The 25,018-nt window shown below is 35.3% G+C and overlaps 1 protein-coding gene across 4 annotated transcripts in view; it reads left to right on the top strand.

Moving 5' to 3' along the window:
• astn1 (astrotactin 1) overlaps window positions 1–25,018 on the top strand; it is a 276,262-nt gene that overhangs the window by 124,135 nt on the left and 127,109 nt on the right. For all 4 annotated transcript variants that reach the window (XM_051137636.1, XM_051137646.1, XM_051137653.1 and 1 more), the window contains 3 exons: window positions 5,409–5,559; window positions 17,814–17,980; window positions 21,538–21,732. In XM_051137636.1, coding sequence (XP_050993593.1) covers window positions 5,409–5,559; window positions 17,814–17,980; window positions 21,538–21,732 — 513 coding nt within the window. The remainder of the gene's footprint in view (window positions 1–5,408; window positions 5,560–17,813; window positions 17,981–21,537; window positions 21,733–25,018) is intronic.

The following is a 25,018-nucleotide window of genomic DNA, read 5'->3' on the forward strand; positions in this document are numbered from 1 at the left end:
GACATTACATGCACTTACTAGAAAACACTTTAGTTAAAGTTGAACTAAACTTTACAAAAAAACTTTAACAAAACACTACAGAAAACCTCAAGGGCAGCTGAGCATGACAAATTAAAGATTACTGATCTAGCATGTCTTGGGTCTCTTTAAGTTGACTGGATAATTACAGTAAATTACAGCAACATGCCAGTGGTTCCAGACTTTTTAAGTAGCCTTTGTGTTTTCAATGTCTTTAACTGAAGTCATTATGTGGATACAGTTGAAGGCTTTGCGAGTTAAATAAGGCTCTAAAACATGTCAAGACCCAGTTGTGTCAGATACTCTATGTCATCCTTACCATTTAGTTGCCGTAACCCTGTTGAGATTCTTATTTTCAGTACTGAATATAATTGCACAGCATCTATTGATTTAATTTAGCCGCTATACTTGACATTATTGTTTGAATGGCACTTGTTGTGAGTTGTCAAATATGAAGATGATTTACTAATAAGCATTCCACTGAGGCTCTTTATTGAACTGCAACAGATTAAAGTTTCCAACCAAATGGGGTAACTTGTATTTTTGTATTTATTTATTTTTTTGTAAAGCCTCAAAATTGATGTGGCTTGACATTATCCAGACCTCGCAGGGGTTTGAATGCATTGCCAAAGGGCACATGCTGATTTGATTAATTTGTTTTTAACCCAAAATTGATTACTCTTGTGATTAGTCTCACACTTAAATTATCATGGTAGCTGGTGCTTAAAGGAACTTTTAAATATCTCAGTACTCAGGGCCTTCAAGGCAGTAAAATGGAAAAGTTACTTTTGAAAATTCAATTATAGATATGGTTTTGTTCATAAGAAATAATACAGTTGGAAATAACCTATAAAGCATGAAGCATGCTGCCGTTATTCTCAAAAAAAAAAAAAAAAATATATATATATATATATATATATATATATTCACTGTCTGATGTTAATTAGAAGAGGCCTTACTGTTAAAGTTGAATTTAGTAATTTCTGTCTCTAATTAACCATATAAACCACACACGTACATACTGTACACACACAATTCAGTTGTTTGCATGGTTGTTCATTTGGCTGTTATTGTCTTTCCTTATGTTTTATGTGTGTGTGTGTGTGTGTGTGTGTTATGTAGCTATATACATAATTACCAATATATATGTGGTGGAAAAGTACATTTTCTTTCCTCAAACTTAATTTTTATTCCTTTGGAAGGTCCTCTAAGTGTGTCCTACTGATCTCCCGCAGAGTGGCTAGCTTGACATGGTCCACCGTACAAAATTTGGCAGGCCATGTGGTCCCTTGGCCCTGGGCTTGCTGAATATTGCCTCAATTCCAAGTGTTTTTCGGAGCACTGGAATATTTTGAAGTCACCCTTACCATGTTAATAAACAGAGATAATGTACTACCTGATCTTTTAAGAGTTCACCTAAATATGAAAATGTTATTAACTTTCTTCTGTAGGATACATAAGATGGGGTAACATGAGATGAAATGATGAAAGTAAATGATGTAAATGATACAGGTTATTTATTTATCTATTTGGGTCATAGTATGTAAAACCCATTGGGGTACCATTAACCATGCTGAGGGAAAAAATGCATTTATAACCTTCATCGAAGTTAATATGAGTTATTAAATAATTTGGCTGGCTCATTGGTTGGAATTTAGGCTAGAATTTATTGACTTGGCATAGCCTACTTGTGAAAGTAGAGAGAAATTATACATTTAAGCATCATTACTTGCACTGATCATCTTTGACCACTCTTAAAGCTATAATTATTCCTTAGAGAATTAAATATTAGGATAATAACTTGTTTTTATAATATTTTGAATGTCTGTGGACTGCAATTCCCTGCACTAGTCAGAGCCTGCCTGTTTGGAAAATGACCATAGTTGTCAACTTCGTACATCACACAGTAAATATTTGTTCATTTCGAGCACAGCAAACACATTTCACTATCGTTGTGCAAGTGAACCAGTATACCACTTGTACTCCCAGCAGCATAATCTGATCCAAGGAAAAGCAATCTTGGAACTGCAGAGAACAATCAGTTTAGAGAGAATACGTACTGTAGAATCTGTACTGGTGTCTATAAAGGAGATGTTTGGTATGTCATTGCATTTATGTTACAGCTGGAATCTTCACCAGGGGTCTGTGACCATAGGTGGTCTGCAGCAAGACTACAGGTGGCCTGCCAAATATTGTTTGAAATTGAAAATGTCTAAAACAAAAATGCAATATGAAATTTAACCGAAATGAAAGTTTCATTGTGTCTTATAGATTCAAATGTATTTATTAAAAAGTAAAATGTAAATTACAGTGACGCAACTGACATACTAATGTACAGTTAATGTACTGTACATCAACTGTCAGAATATCAGTCTGCCTAATGGTTGCAAATTTTACGTGATTCTTTTCTGCAGGTTACATAGTTAAACCAGTAGGTGTTGACATGTGAGTCATTAAGAGTGAATCAGTGAATCATTAAGTCAGCCGATTTGTTCAAACACATTGATTGATTCAGAAATGAAACAAGTGACAACCCAAGGATTCGATTACTCCGGAATTAATATTTCAAAGATGTTCATGTCTTTCTTTCAGTTGGAAAGAAGTTAAGGTTTTTCAGGAAAACATTTCTGGATTTTTCTCCATACAGTGGTCTTCAATGGAAGCCAACGGGCTGAAGGTCCAAATTGCAGTTTCATTCCAGCTTCTAAGGGCTCTATGTGATCCCAGCTGAGGAATAACGGTCTTATCTAGCGAAACAATCTGTCATTTTCTATAAAAAAAAAATTACACTTTCGCTTTGTAAACATTGGGTCGGTACTTCTAACTGTATCATGCGTGATCTTTTCAACGTGACTACATAATGCATGAACACAAAGCTAATGCAAGGTGAGTGTTTGTGGTTAAAAAGTAAATAATATTTTTTTTTTTTTACTAGATAAGACCCTTATCAAGCTGGGATTGTGTAGAGCCCTTTGAAGCTGCATTGAAACTGCAATTTGGACCTTCAACCTATTGGCTCCCATTAAAGGAACACTTTGCATTTTTTGAAAATAGGCTGATTTTCCAACTCCCCTAGAGTTAAACAGTTGAGTTTTACCGTTTTCGAATCCATTCAGCCGATCTTCGGGTCTGGCGGTAGCACTTTTAGCATATCTTAGCATAGATCATTGAATCTGATTAGACCGATAGCATCTAGCTCAAAAATGACCATATAATGACGATATTTTTCCTATTTAACACTTGACACTTCTGTGGTTACATCGTGTACTAAGACTGATGGAAAATGAAAAGTTGCGATTTTCTAGGCTGATATGGCTAGGAACTATACTCTCATTCCGGCGTAATAATCAAGGAACTTTGCTGCCGTACCATGGGTGCAGCAGGCGCAGTGATATTATGCAGCACCTGAAAGTGACTGGCACTAAGTTTGTGTAGATGCAGAATTGCAGCCAGCAGAGTTGCTGAATTTCTTTTCGACTGAAGAAAGAAAGATATGAACATCTTGAATGACATGGGGGGTGAGTGCATTATTAGGGAATTTGTATTCTGGAAGTGACCTAATCCTTTAATTAATGAGCCATTGATTCGTTCTATGAAATGATTCATTAATAACACTGAATCATTTGCTTTAGGAACAAATCAATCATTGAATTATTCACTCAACCAATTCATTTAAAGGTGTTGATTTATTCAGGCAAAGCAGCTCTGCTGTGACTTTGGAACTTTTTTTTTTTTTTTTTTTTTTTTTTTTTTTTTTTGGAGGAAGAACAGACAAAGCAATACTGCATCTAAATTATTATTATTATTATGCAAAGCTAAGTGCAATGTCTCCAGTTACAATAAATGCTTTAGAACAATATCAGAGATAATAACTGATTAGTGTCTTAGCTTTTGATTAAAAAGTATTACGTATCACATTTGTCTCAGAGTGACTCTTCTATTACTTGCATGGCCTTCTTTATTAGAGTCTTAAGTGAAGGTTCATTTTAATTACTTCTTGTCGCTGTTGAAAAGAACAGGCTGCACTTTTCCAGTGTCTAGTCTGAAAATGCTTGCTTTGTATTTGGAGTTAAGCTACTAATTAGAGCTTCCACAGACTTTCTGTTCTAAGCCCTGCCAATTGAGATGCTTTGTTCACAGAGGTAGATTTGTCTCAATTTGTTCAAAGCGCCCTCATTACCATGGAACGGGAGTCATTATATATTCTGCCTTATTACGATAACATCTTCCCCTAACGACCATAACATCACGGCTTTAAAAGGTCCTGCCTTCTCTCGTACTCCTAGTATTTTGCTAAGATTGGTGGGAGAGGGAAAATGAGGTGAGAACCGTAGTGTTCTTTATTAAGTAAAGTGGACATTTACAGGGAATCTCCAGTAATTATTATTAACTGTGATGCTGAAAATGCATATAATAGGGAAATGTGTTAATTTATTTTTCAAAAAAGCCATACGAGGAATCCTTGATCTTTTTTAGCAGTATAGATAATGTTACTACCTTTTTTTATTTTTAATAATGTTCCCAGACATTTTATTCTGACCTTATCATTATAAGTGACACATTTTTTTTAAATATAAAAGTAAAAAGTACGGTAAAAACAGATTTTTTTCAGGATGTCCCTGAAAGAACGATCTGAAAGTGTAGCTTCTTATTGCTTTTTGCTCTGTCTCTCTCTGTTTTTATATTTATACATGCACTTATTTGATTGTCATTTGCATGATTTTTAAACACTGACAGAGCATGTCTCCACTTGGCTTTGAGACAAGAATCATCAGCCATTTCATAACAGAGGAATAAGAAAAACAATCTTGGAACATAAAAGCAGTATTTCTGTCTTGAAGCCGAAATCACAGTAGCAAAACTACGAATCCATTTATCACAGCACTCCACTTCTCCAGCAGCCCGGTGATTTCACACTCTTAAAATATATTAGACAATAAAAGGTCACTGGTTTGCTCCTTCATCATGACCACTGCCCATTCATATTTCATAGTAATGATAAATATTTGGATGTTTCAAGTGCTCTAGAAAGAAAAAATAAATATCACCCAATACAATTTCCCAGCCACACAGCTAAAACCAAGGTCAGAGCAATGGGGTTCATCTGTTCAAGGTTTAGCCATCAGTGCTGTTGTTTACTTTTGCTGCTTTGGAAAGCTTTTCCCTTTAGCTGGATTTATGATTGCACAGAGAAGACAGAATAGTCATTTTCAACTTCACACTACTCTTGACATATGTATGCAATTCGTATTGGATAAAGTGAATATAATGTAATAAACAGGCAGATTATAATTTTGCATTGTCTTAATGATGACTAAAGATGCTAGAGGTTGTTTGCGGTATTGACCTGCCATTACTAACTGAGTTTTCTATGCGTCATTGTTCATCAGGGAGGAGCTGATGATTTCTTCGTCCTTCGACAGTCTGGAAGTGCTGCTTGACTCTTTTGGCCCGGTGCGCGACTGCTCGAAAGACAACGGAGGCTGCAGTCGAAATTTCCGTTGCATTTCTGATCGCAAACTGGACTCCACTGGCTGTGTGGTGAGTTGTTGCATGTCTTATTTTTAAAGGAGAACTCCACTTCCAGAACAACAATTCACAAATAATTTACTCACCCCCTTGTCACCCAAGATGTTCATGTCTTTCTGTCTTCAGTCGTGAAGAAATTATGTTTTTTGAGGAAAGCATTTCAGGATTTTTCTCCATATAATGGACTTCATTGGTGCCCCGATTTTGAACTTCTAAAATGTAGTTTAAATGCAGCTTCAAAGGGCTCTAAATAAACCCAACCAAGGAAGAAGCGTCTTATCGGAAAATAAAAATTTGTAGACTTTTTAAGCACAAAAGCTCGTGTAGCTGGGATGCGCGTCCACGTACTATTGAATTACGTCGAAAGGTCACGCGGAAAGTAGGTGGAACCACAGACCCAGGGTTTACAAAGCAAACGCGAAAAGACTGAGAAAGTGCAAGTAAGTCAAACGCTGTTTACAGACAAAAAGGTACAACGATGTTGGACGATTCCGAAGTTGTAGGAGAAAATAACATGGAGTTTTTTGACATACTCTACCTTTTTGAGCCGGAGTACACAGATGATGAATTTGTGGTGAATCGAAGACGTGATTCATAATAGTGATGGGAAGTTCGGATTATTTTACCGACTCTGACCTTTGAGCCTGTTCAGCAAAATGAATGAATCTTTTTTCGAGTCATTTCGTTCATTTTAGCAAAATCAGCATCAAGTGACAGCCCCGTAAGATGAACGAACGACTCGAAAAACCCGAAGACTCGAAACAGGTGAACTAATTCCAGTACAGAACCTAACAGGATGTTGCGCATGCGCGACTGAACGAATCACTCCCCGAGATGACTCGTTCTTCCCGACTGAAGACAGAAAGACATGAACATCATGGATGATAAGGGAGTGATTAAATTACTTGTAAATTGTTGTTCTGGAAGTGGACTTCTCCTTTAAGGCTGTAAATAAAAAATTGAAATGAAAGAATTATGTTATGTTGACTAATTAAATTAATTTAATATATTTATATATGTTGAGAATTCATTAATTCAAAGTATTAATATATATAATTGTGACAGATAAGAAAATTATTGAATAGACATTAATTAGAAACAAATAAATAATTATTATATTTTATTTCAGCATTGTTAATTTAATAACTAATAACTTTTTAATTATTTAAATAAATATTTTAATATTAATCTATTTTTTTACCCTTTGGAATCTGTCTTATCTCTTCCAGCTGTCTTGTTGCCTCTCGTTTGATGCAGACTTTGTTTATTTGTTTACATACTGTCATACACTAAAAACAGAGATAAAAAAGCCATTTATACGGCTGTTTCATCATAAACTTTACAACGTTTATGCAAATTTGAAGAAAGAACAGTCTCTTGTACTCAATTTCTATAAAAAGCATTTACGTTTATAAGTTAGGCCTTTCTAGTCTGCCGAAAGGAGTTTATTTCACGTAGCATGAAAAATCGTATTTGTTTCTTCCATTTCTTTTTCTTTTACATCACACTCACTCTCTCGTCCTCACTTGTGGCTGTTAAGCAGCCATGAAATGAGCCAGGGGCTCTGATTTCACTCACCATCTGGCTGAGGTACGCTTAAAGTGTTTGATTTCTCACTCTGGCATGCGCCATGATTAGTGTGTTTGGCTGGCCCTGCTGATGGGAGGATTGTTTCAGCCAGGGTTTATGAAAAGTGCTGTGTCTCATCCATCTTTCTGACACTCACTTCATTCATGATCTCCTGCTCATGTTCACGAACATGCGGATCAGGGTTTGTGCAGGTGCGTGTCCAACACGAGCCTTATTGGATAGCTGATCCTGTCCATTGTGTTGTTTTATTTGAGAGATACTGTATGTGTCATTTGTTTTCTTGTTTCATTTGCATTGATTGTATTTTCTGAAGACTGAGTGACAGTGGGTGTCATGCATCTTTGTGTTTTGTTTAGCGCTGTCAAACAATTAAATCCAAAACAGAGGTTTTTGTTTACATAATTTGTGTGTATGAACTGTGTATATTTATTATGTATATATTTAAAAATATATATTAAATATATTTATATATAATATAAATTATATGAATATAAATATATACATGTAAATATTTTCGAAATATATACTGTGTGTGTGAATTTATATATACATAATAAATATACACAGTACATACACATATTTTACGTAAACAAAAAAAATATTTTGGATGCGATCAATCACAAGTAATCATATGACAGCACTAGTTTTTATTTTGTTTTGTATTGTTTTTTTATTTGTTTAGTTTTTTTTCTTTTTGTCTGTGTAATGGTGTGTGCCCACCAAAAACGAAGCACATATTTGCTTTGCGGTACTCGCTCTAGATTACTTGCAGGATGTTTTTTGCATCAAAAAACATAAATATAAGGGCTGGAGATAAACTTATATTATTGTATAATGAATCGAGAAGTGATTCTGCATCGATTCTGAGAGTTTCGGAAAATTAATTCTGAGCTCAGTTTTTAACAGCAGATGGCACTATGTGCTTTAGAAACAGCCATACTCTGCTTGCTTCCAGTTCCTTACACACAACACTTGAACCTAAAATAATCATTCGTAAAGTTTGAAAAGGTTAACTGAATTACAAGGGTGTTTATAGTGCGCTTTGTTTACATTAATCTCATGTCATTAAAGCTGAGGTGCAAGTACATCGATCCACGAATCACGATGCATCGATTTATTTTCCCAGCTGTAGAATATCCTGGCAATGCCAGGTTATGCTAACTTTGGCCAATGCCTGTGCTAACCAGTTCATAGTAATGTAAAACTCTAGCTAAAATCAAGTAACAGGCACATATTTTCATCACTTACCAGGTAGTCCAACTTCCTCGCTTACTTTACTCTGAGCAATCATTTTTTTTTGTCCAGTCTCTGTATGAATACGAAGTTTTGTCATAAATTTTGAGGTGCCTGCAGATGGCTATAATAATGTTCTCCTCCATTTTTTGATACAACTGAATGTGTCAGTAAGCTCTTCACTGATTGGTTTGCGCGACAATGCATTGTGTTTTTTTACACTACCACTGAGAAATTTTAACCAAAGTATGTTATAGACTTCTCGTTGAGACCCTAAAGAATCATATCAACTTGTGGAAATTGGGCATCCGATGACCCCTTTAAGCAATTTAATTAATTCTTTTTGGTTTATAAACATAGCACGGGTATATTTGTAGCAATAGTCAAAAATACATTTGTACATTTGTCAAAATTAATATTAAAAAAAAATTAATTGTTAGATTTTTTTTTTTAATGCCAAAAATCATTACCATATTAAGTAAAGATCATATTCCATGAAGATATTCTATAAATTTCCTACTGCAAATGTATCAAAACTTAATTTTTGATTAGTAATATGCATTGCTAAGAACTTCATTTGGACAACTTTAAAGGCGATTTTCTCACAATTTAGATTTTTTTTGCACCCTCAGATTCCAGATTTTCAAATTTTTGTATCTTGGCCAAATATTGTCATATCCTAACAAACCATACATCAATGGAAAGCTTATTTATTCAGATTATGTATAAATCTCAATTAACCCTTATGACTGGTTTTGTGGTCCAGGGTCACATTTAAGTGCAAAATTCAAGTTTATTTTGCATTCGAATTAATCGTGCCGCCCGGTACAAATTCACACCTGAATTTGCATCTTTGCATGGTTTGCATCTTTGCATTGACTTTGGATGTAATCTATTTGCATAAATAATTAAATTCACTTTTGGTGTACACACACAAGAAGACTTGTGTGTGAATGGAGAGTTGAATGTCTAAATATATGTACATATTTTTAATAACCCAACCAAAACTGCAGCTGAACTTGACAGCCAGTGGTCACCATGCCTGTATTCAGTTTGGAAAAATCATAGGAGCAAAATGGGGTTGGCAGATCAAAAAGGATTACGATGTGATGCACTGCATACTATAATAATATAAAGTTGTGTGTTATGTGTTATCTGATATAACATATTTTATTTTGACCTAATAAATATAGCTTTTACGTATAATGAGAATATATATGTAAATATTTGTTTTCTTTGTTGTTGTTTTTTGATTCTAGAATAAAATGACCCTTGAATCATATTTGTAGACTAAATTGGACATTACATATATCAGTTTCTGTCTTGTTATACTCGTGAGATGTAGGCTAATGTAAATAAATTGTAAAGGCAAATGCATGCCCCCACGGCGATGTAACTGCAAATCAAAAGAATAACATTAGCATGTTTTCTAATATAATTTGCAAGCATGCATTAAAACCAAAAACGTGTGGGAGGTATTCATAGGTCAGTGCAGATTGACAAGAAAGGATGAGGGGGAGGAGTCAGGAAATGACTGACAGATGAGGTCATTGCACCACTTCTTTCTTGCATGTATTTGCATACTGAATTGTGATTGATTAATCTTTTCTGTCTTGCATCTATTTTTTTCATGTATTCTATTGCTACCTTTCAAGCACTGATATTTTCTTCAGGTAAAGCTGGATGGACAGCATCAAACCTGCTGCTAATGAAACAGATGTTATGCCCTTCTCAGTATTTTACAGAAATTTCAACTTTAAATTCATTCTGCTCTTCTTAATCATAACACGCCCTTCTGTTGAGCCCGTAGCTTGATGTTTTGTAATTAACAGATGACTGAAGCTATAAAAATGATGCTTCAATCTGTCCAATCATAAGAGCTCTCTACGGGCCCCCCAGAGAGTCTCATTCCCCCCCTAATCAATTAACACCTTGTCTGAGGACAGCAGCGCCACTGCTGCTTCAGTGTTTTAATATCGCAGTCTGCGTGAGCGGGCTCGTTCCGATCTGCTCTGTCTAGCTGATGTATGGCACTCCTGGGGAGAGGAACAGTGCACTAGTTTGGAAATACTCTGATAATCGCTAAATGATGATGTGATTAATTAGTTCCTTTCCCTCCAGCACACTAGGTGTTGAGTGCTTTTGTGGGACACAGAGGGGTGCCCGTCGTCCATCCAGCCGTCCACATGAAAAACAAATTGGCTTCTCTCTAGATCTAAGCGAGCCAGCCAGGCGTGTTCAACAGAGTTTTTGATGTTGCTGACAGATACTGGTACAGTAGCTGTCTGTATGTGAATGAATTATGTGAATGTATGCGTTAGTAGCGTATAACATTAGAATGGCAATTAATTTTAAAACATTTTTAATAGTTTAATATTAAACTCTTCATTAATTAAAAAAACACAAATGTTAACAAATGAAACATAGATAGATAGATAGACAGATAGATAGATAGCATTTCAGTATAAAGTATAAATAAGTATCACATTTTAACCTGACTGCTGAGAGCAAGTTTCAGTTGAGGTCATCCACTAGAGGTAGAGTTCTCTGTTTCTTACTGATGTATTCCATCTATCCTTTGACAGCCTGCTCACAATCTCCCCAAAAGCTGTTCTGTCTCCTATCATGTTCTGGCTGTTAAGCACTTCTGAGTTCCTAGTCAATACTTGGCAAAGGTCTCCTGAGTGCAAACTCGGTGGGAGTGATCCAGATGCGCAGCAGGGAGGAAACGCCACTGTTTTTTTTCTCTCTCCCAAGATCAAAAAGGTAGCTTTAAAGGACTGTTTCCATCTCTGTGACTATCTGCTATAGAGGGACAGTCTAGGCCAGCAGGAATACTTGGCCATGGTAATGTAGTAAGCTATGGTCCCTCAAGCAAGATTTGTAATATGACTGTAACTTACTGACCATTGGCAGAAACTTGCAGAAATTTGCAGAAACCTTATCAGGAAGGGAAAACCCAAATAAACTTTGTCATTAATTAAAGAGTGGGTATATGGCTTTTTTGCAGATTGTAATGTAGCTATCCTTCAATGTAAACAGTCTGCAAAGTTGATAATCAAAAAAAGTGCATTATACATAAAGATATTATCTCTCAAAAGAAAGAGTCGACTCAGAGCCGCTTTAACAAATCGTTATATTTTCGAATCTTCTGCCTGTTACCGATATACGTCACTATGTAACACATTTGCATAATCCCCGCCTGCCCGCTAAATACGAACAGTCTGACCTGCCCACAAAAACTTCTGCTAGTTAGTGTGTTTACATCATGTGGAGAAGACGCGGTCTTCTGCTCCGTGGAGTGAATTTGTTTTGTTTTCATTGCCAAAAGATAATGATGTGAAGATTCAGTGATTCAAATTCGTTTTGTCCACGATACCACAGCAATACAATTCAAACCTTTTGTTGTGCGCTCATCATTTTATCGAGGACTGCTTATGTAATCTTGGCTTTTATTTTCATTGGCTTCTAATTTTCCTTTTTTGGACTAATAAGCGTCTCCGAACCACAACCTGTAAGTACGACTGATACATTATGTCTACATTTTCAACTGAGTGCTCAGTATAGCAAGTTGTTTGCAGGGTTGCCAGGTTTTCACAACAAAACCCACCGAATTGCAACTCAAAACTAGCCCAAAACTAGCCCAATCATGTTTCGAGGGTGGTCCCTCATTAAAATCGCGTTCCGTGGGGTAAAATACACGTTTTTGGCAGGGTTCCCCAGGTAAAATTCGGATTCTAAAGGAAATAAATATCCCGTTACTGGGGTCGCTTCAACCCACGGACATGAAAAACAACCTGCGCCACAGTGTTAAAGTAGCCCAATTCTGCTGGAAAACCGCAGACTTGGCAACACTGGTTGTTTGTGCTAATATGTGATGTATAAGTAGTGCAGCTTTAGGTTTACAGGTAAACCACAATATTATTGTCTTATTGAAATAGTTTTGATAAATCGCTGTGAACCCACTATTTCCTAAGAATGTGTTGATTAATGCCATTGTCGTTGTTCTCATTACTTTGTGTAATAACAATGTAGACATATTTTGGTTTACAAACTGTGTTGTTTCATCAGTTAGTCACGTTAGTACTCGCTAACGTATTCACCGTTATTGTTTTGTTGAAGTCCCCCTGTAGTGCAAATCAAGATTTTTATGTTGTTTATTTGTCTATGTGGTGTTTAATATGCTTTTCGACAAACCATGTCCCAGTCCATTAATTAACACCATTGCTGAGTATTTCCTCCTTAAAACTGTAGTTTCCCAAAGGCTGTCCCAGAAATGCGGTTTGAAACAGCCCTTTTTTTTTTTTTAAGTAACCAATCACGTCAAAGGATAGACACATGTTAACAAATGTTACAGTATCTACTGTATTGTCCGCTAGTAAAAACATAGTTTTATCAGTCATTATCCATGTTTCGCCATTATATCACATTTACTACAGTTCAGTTAGTGGATCACGGGGCTCTGGCTGGTGTGACTGTGTGGGGGCGAACTAATATGCATATTCATAGATCAGCATATAGTAAATGAGGCAAGGGGGTAGAGTTACATTCAAGCTGTTTTAAGGCATGAGAAAATTATTTTCACAAGAAAAAACATTTAAATATGTCATTTTGACCATCAAAGATCAGTTTTAAGGAATAAAAAAAATCGACTACAGGGGGACTTTAGCAGCTGAACTTTAGCTGTAGGCACGATTCACATGTTCAAATGTTTTCATGTCATTATTTTAAGAACAGACTGGAGCACTGTATTATTATTTTGGTGCATGCTTTGTCAATGGTAGCCAGGGTTGCCAGGTTTTCATAACAAAACCTGCCCAGTTGCTACTCTAAACTAGCCCTAAACTAGCCCAATCGCATTTCGAGGAGGGTCCCCCATTAAAAATCACGTTTCAGGGTGTAAAACGTTTTTTTTTTTGTCGGGGTTCCGCTGGTAAATTCGCATTCCAGGGACTAAATAAAACATCAAAAACAACCACGGACTTGGCAACACTGATAGCAGCGCTCGCTAACTTGCACGAGTACATCTCTCTGTACCAATCACAACAGGCTTGGCCAGCTGACCAATCAGAGCAGAGTAGGCTTATGGAAGGGAGGGCTTTACAGTCCTTACACTCAGAACTGATTGAACGAATCAAAAACATTGAGAAATAACTCTATGTACAAATTTATATTATGAGAAAATGTTACAATGTTTTCTGACCTTAAATGCATTTAAACCTTTTGTAGGGGACTCCAACAGAATATTAAGACACTTTAAAACACCATATGTTATGCTCTTTATGTGTAGTTTCACTAGTACAAATAATTGCTGCTGTAGTCTTGGCTCTTTAAAGACTGGTTTGATTTAAATTTCTTTAATTTAAGCCTAATAAATTGTAATTACACTGATTTGCTGATTGCTTTGTTGTAACAGTCAGCATGCAGTGCAAAACTGTAAAAAATAATGGCAATTTGCTGTTTTATCACTAGGGTGAAAATAACACTTGTTTTTACACATTCTAACAATGGACATTTTGTAAAGTATGTCAGTAAATCTGATCCCTTGTGGTTTTCTGCATGGGTTTATATGGCAAGAAACAAAGCACCTGCCAGTCTTCCACACCGGTACAATTCAGTCCAGTTAATGTTGAATTCTATTCTGTGTGTGTGTGTGTGTGTGTGATCTCATGTTTCTATAGCAACTGTTCATGTCAGTTTTCAGATTTACAGATGCAGTCTCTGTCTGTCTGTGTATATAATCAACAATATGTCTATGGTTACATGCTTAGAACAGTATTACAGCTGTTTTCATCTGCAACTGTGACATTTTTTTAAGGGGGATATTCTTCTTTTCTTACATGAAAAAAAATTGGAATTGGATAAGTGTTCTGTCTTCTTTGTTCTTTAGGTCTTTGGCAGTTTTTAGATTTGAATAGCTTATCCAACAGTCTGAAAGGGATTTGTTCCTATATGACAAAATCACATGGGCAATTCTCTTAAGCTTTGGAAAGCTGTGGGACTAGATCCCCATTTGGAAATGAGATTAAAAGGCTCAGTAGTTCAGGGCTTTTTCAGTTTATCTTGAATTTAAAACCTTCATGACTTCTCTGGAATCATTAACTGTCTCACCGTGTCCTCTGTGCTACAAAGTGCTTTTCAATCAAGGATGCTTTAAGCTGAGATAGAAGGCTGCAATAATATTGAACTTTGGCTCTGGAATTGCATCATTCACTGGTAGATGGATGCAAGGGCATTCCAGAACAAATTCGCTGATTTTTTTTTTTTTTTTTTTTTTTTGACCTGGACAAGCTATGTTCCAGCCATTTTCACGCATGCTTTCCTTGGTAACTCATTCTCTTCAAATTTGAGCAGTGCATTTTAAATAATTATTATAAATTGCCCATTTCCTCACACTAATGCTTTGACTCATCCATTCTTTTTAAATCTACAGTCACATGGAAAAAATTGGAATGGAAGGCAGAATCAATCACCGTAAATATGTATTTGACCTCAGTTAGCACTGAGACATTTCACATTTTGGCCCACTAAAAAGGCTGTTGAAGAAACTGTACAAATGTACAGAAATGATGTGGCATGGTTTTTATATGTAGTGAAGAGTGAATAAAAGACATTGCTCATTTGACAAAAAAAAAAAAAAAAAATTAAATGTTTTAAAATATACAAATAGTATACTGACAATATAGATGTTAAAATACATTAACATATTTTTTTTAATGATTTTTAATTTGTTCATTTTTTTCTGAAAATATATTTTAATCTGAATATGTATTTGTATTGTCCAAAATATTTTATTATATAAAACTATGAAAGCCTGTTTCTGCTACTGAAGAAAAAAGGATATTTATCTAACAATTCTGCCTTTTTTTCTCGCAAGTTCAAGTTTACATCTCGCATCATACAAACTCGCGATTCTCACTTTGTCTTTGTTAGAATTATGAGATATAAACTTTTTATTACGAGTTATAAAGTCAGAATTGCAACTTTTGACTTTTTTTTCTCACAGTTTCAAGTTTCTATCTCGAAATTCAGACTTTTTTCACAGAAGTTGTGATACATAAAGTCAGAATTGCGAGATATACATGCAGTTACGAGTTATGAAGTAAAATTCTGAGGGGGAAAAATATGGGTATGTTCTCTTTATAACTTGCAATTGTGAGTTTATATCAGGCAATTCTGAGAAAAAGGTCAGAATTATGAGGAAAAAGTCAGAAATGCAAGATATAAACTTGGAATCGTGAGAAATAAAGTCAGAATTGCAAGTTTTGATTTTATTTCTCACAAATGCTAGTTTGCATCTTGCATTTATGACTTTTTTCTCACAATTCCAAGATTATGTCTTGCAATTCTGACGTTTTTTCTCAGAATTGTGAGATATAAACATGCAATTACGAGTTATGAAGTCCAATTCTAAGGGGTGAAAAAAACAGCTATGTTCTCTTTATAACTCTATATCATGCAATTCTGAGAAAAAAAAGTCTATAAAAAAAAAGTATATATATATATATATATATATTATGCTTTATATAATTTTGTCTGTCTATCTTGGAAGCCAAAAAGCCTCAGTACATAAAATAATACTAAATTACTGAATAATTCTTTATTTTTACTTCAATAATCTTCCGTAGCGCCACTGTCCTAATGCCAAATGAGGACGAGCAGGTAAATGATGTGAAAAATTTGCTTTCTGTCGAACAACCCTCCCCTTTCTTCAATAATGTCCTCTGTTCAGCTGATCAAACTGGGACTTTGTGATTTAAAGAATCTGCCACAGATGAGTTAAGAGACTCGGTGCCCTGCGCTCTCTACATTGCTGGTAATAAATCAGGTGTCTTGTCAGCTGTAGCTAACTGACAAAATCAATACGGATGCATCCAGGGACAAGATGTGCTACTAAGATGCATTACCAACATCTGGGCTTTGATCCCTAATATGAATGAGGTCAAGTGAAAAGGTGGTGGTCAGAAAATGTGTATTTTACACCCAACCTGCCACTGCAGAAACTGAGGAAGCGTACATCATGCTATGATGGGCTTATTCCTCATTTCCTTTTTTTCCCCCCTCTGAAGAACCTTGTATTAATAGCCCAAAAGTATTAGCAATTTAATTATAAGATAGGAAAAAGAGTCTTTAGTTTCATTTTGTTAAGGACCTATACAATTTTATACTTTCTTAATGCATTTTATTATAAAAGCTGCTTAATGCTTGAATCAACGCCCACTGTGATCGAAAATTATCCCCTTTCAACCTCTCATTTTAATGATTTTTGAATAGCGAATGACTAATTGTAGAGAAGCATGTTCTTTTGTACAAATTTCACTCTAACCAAAATACTGGGGAATTCAATTGTTTAGCTTTCTCATTACAAAAGGGAAGCGGTTCTTTTGCAGGAAAACCTTTCTCAACAGTTGCAGGCTATTTCATGTAAGCATCTTGAACATACGGTATGGTCACCTCCCGGAAGAAAGAGGATATGAAGCTTATAACTTAAGGTGTGAAGGCACATTTATCCCATTTTCCAGGCAGGGAAAAATCAACCTGTCAAATCCCCTTTGAAGCCAAAAGCTGACAGAAAACATTGTGTGAACTTGCTATCACTAGCTTGGGGAAAAGACAGCGAAAATAGGCATGGAGTTGGAAATCTAGCGTAACTTTAGTGTTAGGGAATGTTATTTTTAAAATGAACATGTTACTTTGTTGATTTATTTTATAAAAAACAATTTTTCACCCAGAAATTACTAGTAAATTTTACAAATAATTACAAAGAAAAAGCAAGTAACATATTAAAGGAGAAGTCCAGAACTTCCAGAACAACAATTCACAAATAAATTACTCACCCCCTTGTCATCCAAGATGTTCATGTCTTTCTGTCTTCAGTCGTAAAGAAATTATGGTTTTTGAGGAAAATATTCCAGGATTTTCTCCATATAATGGACTTCACTGGCATTTCAGAGCTTGTGCTACAAGAGCTTTTGTGCTTAAAAGTATAAACATTTTTAATTTCTGAAAAAAAATGACACCTCGTTTCGCCCTTTGAAGCTGCATTTAAACTACATTTTGGAAGTTCAAAATTGGGGCACCAGTGAAGTCCATTATATGGAGAAAAATCCTAAAAAAACAATTTCTTCACGACTGAAAACAGAAAGACATGATCTTGGATGACAAGGGGGTGAGAAAATTATTTGTAAATTGTTGTTCTGGAAGCGGACTTCTCCTTTAAACGAAAAATGTCTGTAGTAAAATTAGTCTGTAGTATTTACAACTTTGAGAAGTCTTTTTTTTTAGAGTGTGGATTAACACATGCAGCTTATTTATTATAGCTTATGGGTGTGATGCAGCCAATCATGCTGAAATACGTACCACATACCAAAGATAAAGTGATATTAAGACAGATCAGAGAATGTTTAAAAGTAATTTTTATTTATTCATTTTTTTTTCCTCAGTGTCCACCTGGTTTGAGCCCGATGAAGGATGGCACCGGTTGCTATGACCACCACATTGGCATAGACTGCTCTGATGGCTTTAATGGGGGCTGCGAACAGCTGTGCCTTCAGCAGCTGGCACCTCTGGAAGAGGACCCTACTCTCTACAACATCCTGATGTTCTGCGGGTAAGACTACACACTTTACACACACTTGTACAGACTGCATGATTATTCAAACTGGACATGTTAACAGTGCTTTCGCAACCTTTTTTGTGATCACAGTCATGCTTTTTAAGGCAGCAGGGTGACATTTACACCTGCTATTTTTGAAGACTGCTTTGAATTTCTGCTGTTTTCTTTTGAATAATATCTTGAAATTCACAGTAAGTGCATTATGGTTAGTTCAGCTGATTGTTCATGCAGTTCACAGCCAGCACTTTACAATAACTCTTTTTTCCACATAATTTCAGTCATTGTTGGCTGTTTGTGTCTGAGTGTGAATTGCCACAATTTTTACCTGTTCCCACATTTCTGTCTATATGTATATTGAATGCAAACGTGGTTTTAAATCAAAAACTGGCACAACTGAACGTGACGAAACATGCTAATATCATCACACATTTACCTGGTGATATATGCAAACTAAATCCGTAACCTGCTAAAAAAAAATATTTGTCACTATTAAGTAGGCCTCAAAATAAAGATAGTTATTTAGCAAGGCTGTACCAACCTAAATCAATGATTAAAAAAGCATTTTTGGCAAATCCAGCTAATTTACCATAGAAATATGACTTTTTTAACGTTTATGACTGTTACAGCGCCAGCTGTGGTCTCCCTTAAAACTTTGCATGCTTGTTTAGAATCACCTGTTGTGTTTTCTCAGCACGTTTTGTGTTTTCCTTTAGGCTTTATAGGATTTTGGGTAAATTTGGACAGACCCCTTTTCTAAACAACCCTGTTTTAGCTTCCCAAAGGGTTAATTTTTTAATAATTGTTGGCCCAAAAAGAATGATACTTCAGTGTTTTTTCCAGATTGAGTGAAAAGCCTAGGACTAGTTCGCAAAAGTAGTTTTTTTTTTTTTTTTTTTTTTTACATCTTCTCAATCATTTAACAGACAATTTGATTGACAGCTGTGGTTCTGAAGACAAAGTTGTCCACAATGATGTTGTATGAATATTGCGCGTATATGCGAAAAACCATACAACATACAATCATTTACGCCCTTGAAAAATGTGATATCACCCCACAGTGGCTGATTTCTTACTTTTTTCTCTCAGACCTTTGGGGTCGTGAGTCAAACAGGCCAAGTTTCATTCCAGTCGGCCTCCGTTAACCTTGTCCAACCTTTTTTTTGATAATTATTGATATTCACTCTCCGGAGAATCTTTCTGCACTGGTTTGGTTCCGATCAGGTGAAAAACCTAAGACTAGTTCGTAAAAGTATGTTTTTCAAAAAATGTGAAGTACATACAAATTTTGAGTTTCAAAAAATTTGAGAATACAAAAATTGAGAATTTTGAATTTCATACTTTTGATCGCTGTAGTGCCCCTGTCAGGCCGTTTGGGGCGGGCTTGGTCGTGTTGTAGGCAGAGTGAGTACTACCATCCCTCCAAGTTTCAAGTCTCTATGACTTGCGTTTTGGTCTGCACAATCAGTTTTACATGGAGATCGCTCATCCATGAACATCATAACAATTACAATAGGGTTTCAGTGCTACAAAGCTGAACTTTTAGCAAATTTTAAGTGTCACATGATCCTTCAGAAATAATTATAACATGCTGATTTAGTGATCATGAAAAATGTCTTATTATCAATGATGAAAACAGGTTTGATCCATTTTATGCATCCTTGTTAAATAAAAGTATTAATTTCTTACTTCTTCCAAAAAAGAAAAAAAATGACAGTGTATATATTATTCTTTTTAAGGAAAAGTCATCTCAAATGGCATTTCTGTGACCTGTCATGTCTTGGTGGAATTGCTTTTACTCTGACATGACATCACATGCATCACACAACACTAACCGTTCCTTCAGCTTCCAGACTTTCATGTGACAGCTGTAGAGAATATGAGCCATGCAGAATAAATCGCCACCTTCTTACATCTTTTTCCCTGCTAAAACAACCTTTTTCCTGACCTATTCACAGTCTCCGAGATCATTCGCTGTTATAGGCATGTCGCTTCAACTAAAGTTGGCAAATGCGCATAATTCTCTTTTTCTCCTGAGATGCTGATAATGTGACAGGCAATCTGAAGCCACTTAAATCGTTGTCTGTGTTACGGATGTGCAAGCGAGAGGATGTGTCTCACCTACGCTGATGACAGTTTCCTGTAAAACTGTAGTGTGTTACCAAGAGAAGTGAGACTGAGCGTTTAAGCTCTGACACCTCTTTCTCTCTGTCGCTTGTGTAGTACAGAGCAGACGTGACAGCTAAGTTTCAAAGTCCCATAAATATAAACGACTCTTGTGAGCTGTCACGCTATTAGAATGATACTGTTTCGCAGTAAATAAAAAGAATTGCCAACCTTAAATTCTTGACAGATGCTACACCGGGAGATCATTACCCGTACTTCTGGGTAGTTTTGAATGCTGAACTAGTACTATACATTGCTCTGTTTCATGAGGTGATGTCTTTATGAGTGAGGACTCACGCCAAAAAAAAAAAAAAAAATATATATAAATATATATATATATAATATATATAATAAATAATAATGAAAATAAAATGAAATAATAATAATAAAAATTAACATTTTTGTGTAATGTAATATTTTCAGTCTATTCATTTAACTAGTTGCCAAACTGAAAAAAAAGATGGTGAAATAATTTACATTCAGAAATTGAAAAAAAAAAACAAATAATAATAATAATAATAATAATAATAATAATAATAACAAAAAATTACAAATAAATGACAAGTATCTCATTGAATTAAGTGAGGAATTTTGAAATTGAAATAATTTTGATTTTTTTTTTTATTTACAACTTTGAAAAATAATTTTTACAGTGCATATTATAATGGTTCACTATTCAATGTTACATGCTACATATATTTCATATATTACATGCATATAATTACTTGTTCATTTAAAAACTATTTTATTTTATTTTATTGATTTTCTTTTTTAGTTTTGTTTGATTTTAATTGATAAATGACTCCTTTAATTCTTAATAGTCCATAATCCTAATTCATTATAGCCCGTATATAATGCATAATAAATAAACATGATCTCATTTTTATTTCTACTTTTATTATTATTTCACCATTTAAACAAAATAATGGTAAATTATGGAAGCCCGTTTCCTTTTGAGCTCACAATTCTGACTTTTTTTCAGAATTCAGATTTGTGTGATATAAATTCACAATTCTGAATTTGCAGGAAAAAAAGTCAAAATTGCGAGATGTAAATTTGTAATTGCAAGAAAAAAGTCAGAATTGTGAAATAAAAAGTTGCAGTTAGCTTTTTTACAAATTTTTCTTCAGTGGCGGAAATGGGCTTCCATAGTAAAAAAGAAAAGATAGTTGATTTGACACTTGTTGGTCACTACACAGCTCATATATTCTCATTTGTATGGTTTCTTACTTTTTGATGACTTGACTGTAATTCTAAAATTATGAAAATAGTATCACACAGAATGATTTGGCGTATCTGAACTTCTGACTGATAGTGGCAAGCATTATCTTACCTCTTCTTTATTCTGTTCCATTAGCTCATATCTTGTTCTCATTGCCTTATTGTAGATGTATTGAAGATTATAAAAGAGGAGCAGACGGCCGCTCGTGTCAGCCGCTGTCAGAAGCCTGCACTGAGGGAGTGGACTGCGGGGACACAGCTGACATCCCAGCCAACCAGACTGTGTTTGGGGACCTTTTCTACGGCTACAATAACCACACCAAAGAGATCACATCAGGACAGATCCTTAAGGCTTCCTTCAGGTGAAATTTTACAATGTGCTTGATTTTACCAAAGAGAACAGATGGCTTATTTTCACTCATTTTTAATAGTTTAATAGTTTTCACTCATTTTTAATATGTGCTGATAGTGTGAAATGTGGAATTTTCTCTTTCTCTTTCTCTTGAATTTATTCATTCAAAAGTTCCTATGTCCAGTTTAGGAATATGAATTATATGTCACTGGAGCCTGCTGTTAAAGTGATCGTAAGCTTTGGAAAGTAGAGTTAACTGTTAACCATAGTATAAATCTTCCACTGGCTTATTTATTTTATTTTGAAGCTTCTGCCAGTTATTTTGACAGGACAGTGGCGAGGTGACAGGATATGATAAGGAAAAAGAGAGAAGGATTGGATCAGGAAATTACAAGTCGTAGCATGTGCACAACTCGCCCCGGCACGTCTCTGACTGAAAATGGCATATGGCTTTTGTGTAACGGTGGGAATACTAATGAGATAAAACTCTAACACTCAACAAATAATTATATTAATTAAAAATCACTATAAACAGTTTACATGTAACATTTATGTATGCCTGTACCAGTATGATCTATAAAATTGTGCCAGCACAAAACTAAGCGATTCATGGTTTATCCAAAGGTTCTTTCTCATCCACTAAATGTTTTAGAGAATTGTTGTTGTTTGTTTTTGTTGGAACTGCCAACATTCTTTCTCAAACTGCTTTGGAACAATATCTGTTGTGCTAACAAAGAAAGTGAATTGAATGCTTTCCACCAAGTATTTCACTTTATTAGCCTTAATGTAGAATTCTTTTTAGAATTATAAATGTATCATTCATTGTGGACTAGAATGGGGATCAACAAGTTGAAGGTCCAAATTGCAGTTTCAGTGCAGCTTCAAAAGGCTCTACACTATCCCAGCCGAGGAATAAGGGTCTTATTTCTTTTTGAAATTGAAGATCAGGCTAAATTGAACTTATTTTGTCTTTTGGGAAACATGTAAGTGTCTTCTGTAGCTTTTAAAGGGCAGTACTAAATGAAAAAAATAAATGATGTTTAGGCAAAATAAGAAAAATGTACACATCTTCATTCTGTTCAAAAGTTTTCACCCCCGGCTCTAAATGCGTCGTTTTTCTTTCTGGAGCATCAGTGAGTGTTTGAACCTTTTGTAATAGTTGCATATGAGTTCCTCAGTTGTCCTCAGTGTAAAAAAAAATGGATCTCAAAATCTTACAGCCATTGCTGGAAAGGGTCCAAAACACAGAAATGCTGAAAAACCAAATTGAACGGGGTCATTTCTATAAATGTAGCTATTATTTTTTTTTTTTAAATCATATGTGAATTCTTATTCAGGTCAGTACTAAAAGTAACATGCATTTTGTATGATCCCTCTTATTTTGGTAAAATAATTAACATTTAGCAGATTCTGCAAGGTGTATAGAAACTTTTGACCTCAACTCTATATGTGTTTTAACCACAAATGCTCGTCTTGACTTCACACATTACATATTTACACTGGAAAGGTCAACCGTGGTAAGTTGACTGCAACAATATATGGTTTATCTGTGCTCTTTAAGCTATCTTGGGTATTTTCATAATAAAGTATATTTATAATCCATTGCTAATTGACATAGCATTTATTACAGGATAGAATATATTTTCTGTCTTATTCTGTGACAAGAAGCTACATTATATCACGAAATGAAGTTATTTCAAACATTTGGCTGATGTTGTGGAGTAAAAACATGTTAGAATGTTCTCTTTTGTTGGACAACAGGTTTAGAAATGCTTCTTATTTCAAATCATTAGATTTTTTTCCAAATGCACATTATAAACGGAGGCGTTTCCTCATCTCAGCACGTAGACTCAAGGACACACACAAATAGAGCCAGAAATAAAACAGAAATTTTTAAAACATAAAACCGATAAACCACAATTGGATGTCGTACCGAACGGTTTGATATTATATTGAGAATTCTGTCACCCCCAATGTCCATTATAGTAGTTATATCCTGCTGTATAAACAGTATTTGTCTGAAATATGCTGTAGGTCCTAAATGCACTCCAGTTACACTATCCGATCATCAAGGCTAATTTAATAAAAGCACAAATCTTGCGAAATACAGCACAGCAGAATCTCTATCTACTTACACACAAAGTCACTTTGAAGGTTCCTTTAATTAAAAGAGCACTGCGATGTTCACTGTGGTCAGCTCAACCTAAAGGTCACCACGCAAAGTCATAACAGCCCTTAAAATAAACACGGACACTTACAGACGCAGTTTCCTGCAGCAGTTTATCCATTTACTCCACATGGTTTGATTGGCGCGGTATGGGAGGAGGGAGCTTCTGAGCGATGGAGAAATAGTAGGAGGAGAGTTAATATTATCAAGAAGCCAAATCTCAAAAGCTCTGATCTCATTTGGAGGCACCCGGAGAGACTGTTGGGTTTAGACAGCCTTTGAAAAGCACAACTGGCCCTCATGCTCCAGGAATTACTCTCTGTGCTGTTCTCTTCACCTTTTGAGAGGCCCGGGCCTAACGCGGACTCTAATTATGTGGAATGGCGAGGAGCAAATTAAAAGTGACCATAAGCAAGTTTGGTTTAATGGGGCTTAATTGGGCCAGCTGAAGCTACTGGATCTTCAGTTGAACAAAAGGAGGATATGGCCAGTACATTAATCCTTCGTAGTGTATAGCAGGGCTTCGACAATTAGTTTCAGACCTGAGGAAATAGTCGAAATGCTGCTGCTCAGAAGGGGCAGCGGCAGGAAATGAAATGTTGTTTGATCTTCTAGGATGAGGAATGGAAATCTTTACAGCGGATAAACAAAACACTTATGATTAATTGAGACAAATACATGCCTTTTGGTTATTCAACGTAAGATCATCTGATCTAATGTGAGGTTTTCAAAGAAATAGTGGAGGTTTATGTTTGATTAATGAGATTTTTGGTGGTTAAATGTTTGTTTTTTATTTCACTGAGACACTGAGGCGGGAATAAATTGTATACGCTAATAGTCATATTTATTTGTATGCACTTTTTCGGTTGTTTCAAGGCCTGATTTACAAAAAAAAAAAAGCTAATCTATTGAAGGAGCACAATACTTACAGAACATGTTCAGATATGGAGGATTAAAAAATTTTTCTGTCATTAATTACTCACACACATGTCATTGCAAACCCGTAAGACCTTCATTCATCCTCGGAACATAAATAAAAAAGATATTTTTGATAACATCCAAAAGCTTGAATAGACGGTAATGCAACTACTATGTTTAAGGCCCAGAAAGGTAGTAAAGACATCATTAA

The sequence above is a fragment of the Labeo rohita genome, chromosome 2 (assembly GCF_022985175.1).
Source record: "Labeo rohita strain BAU-BD-2019 chromosome 2, IGBB_LRoh.1.0, whole genome shotgun sequence".
Classification (NCBI taxonomy): Eukaryota; Metazoa; Chordata; class Actinopteri; order Cypriniformes; family Cyprinidae; genus Labeo; species Labeo rohita.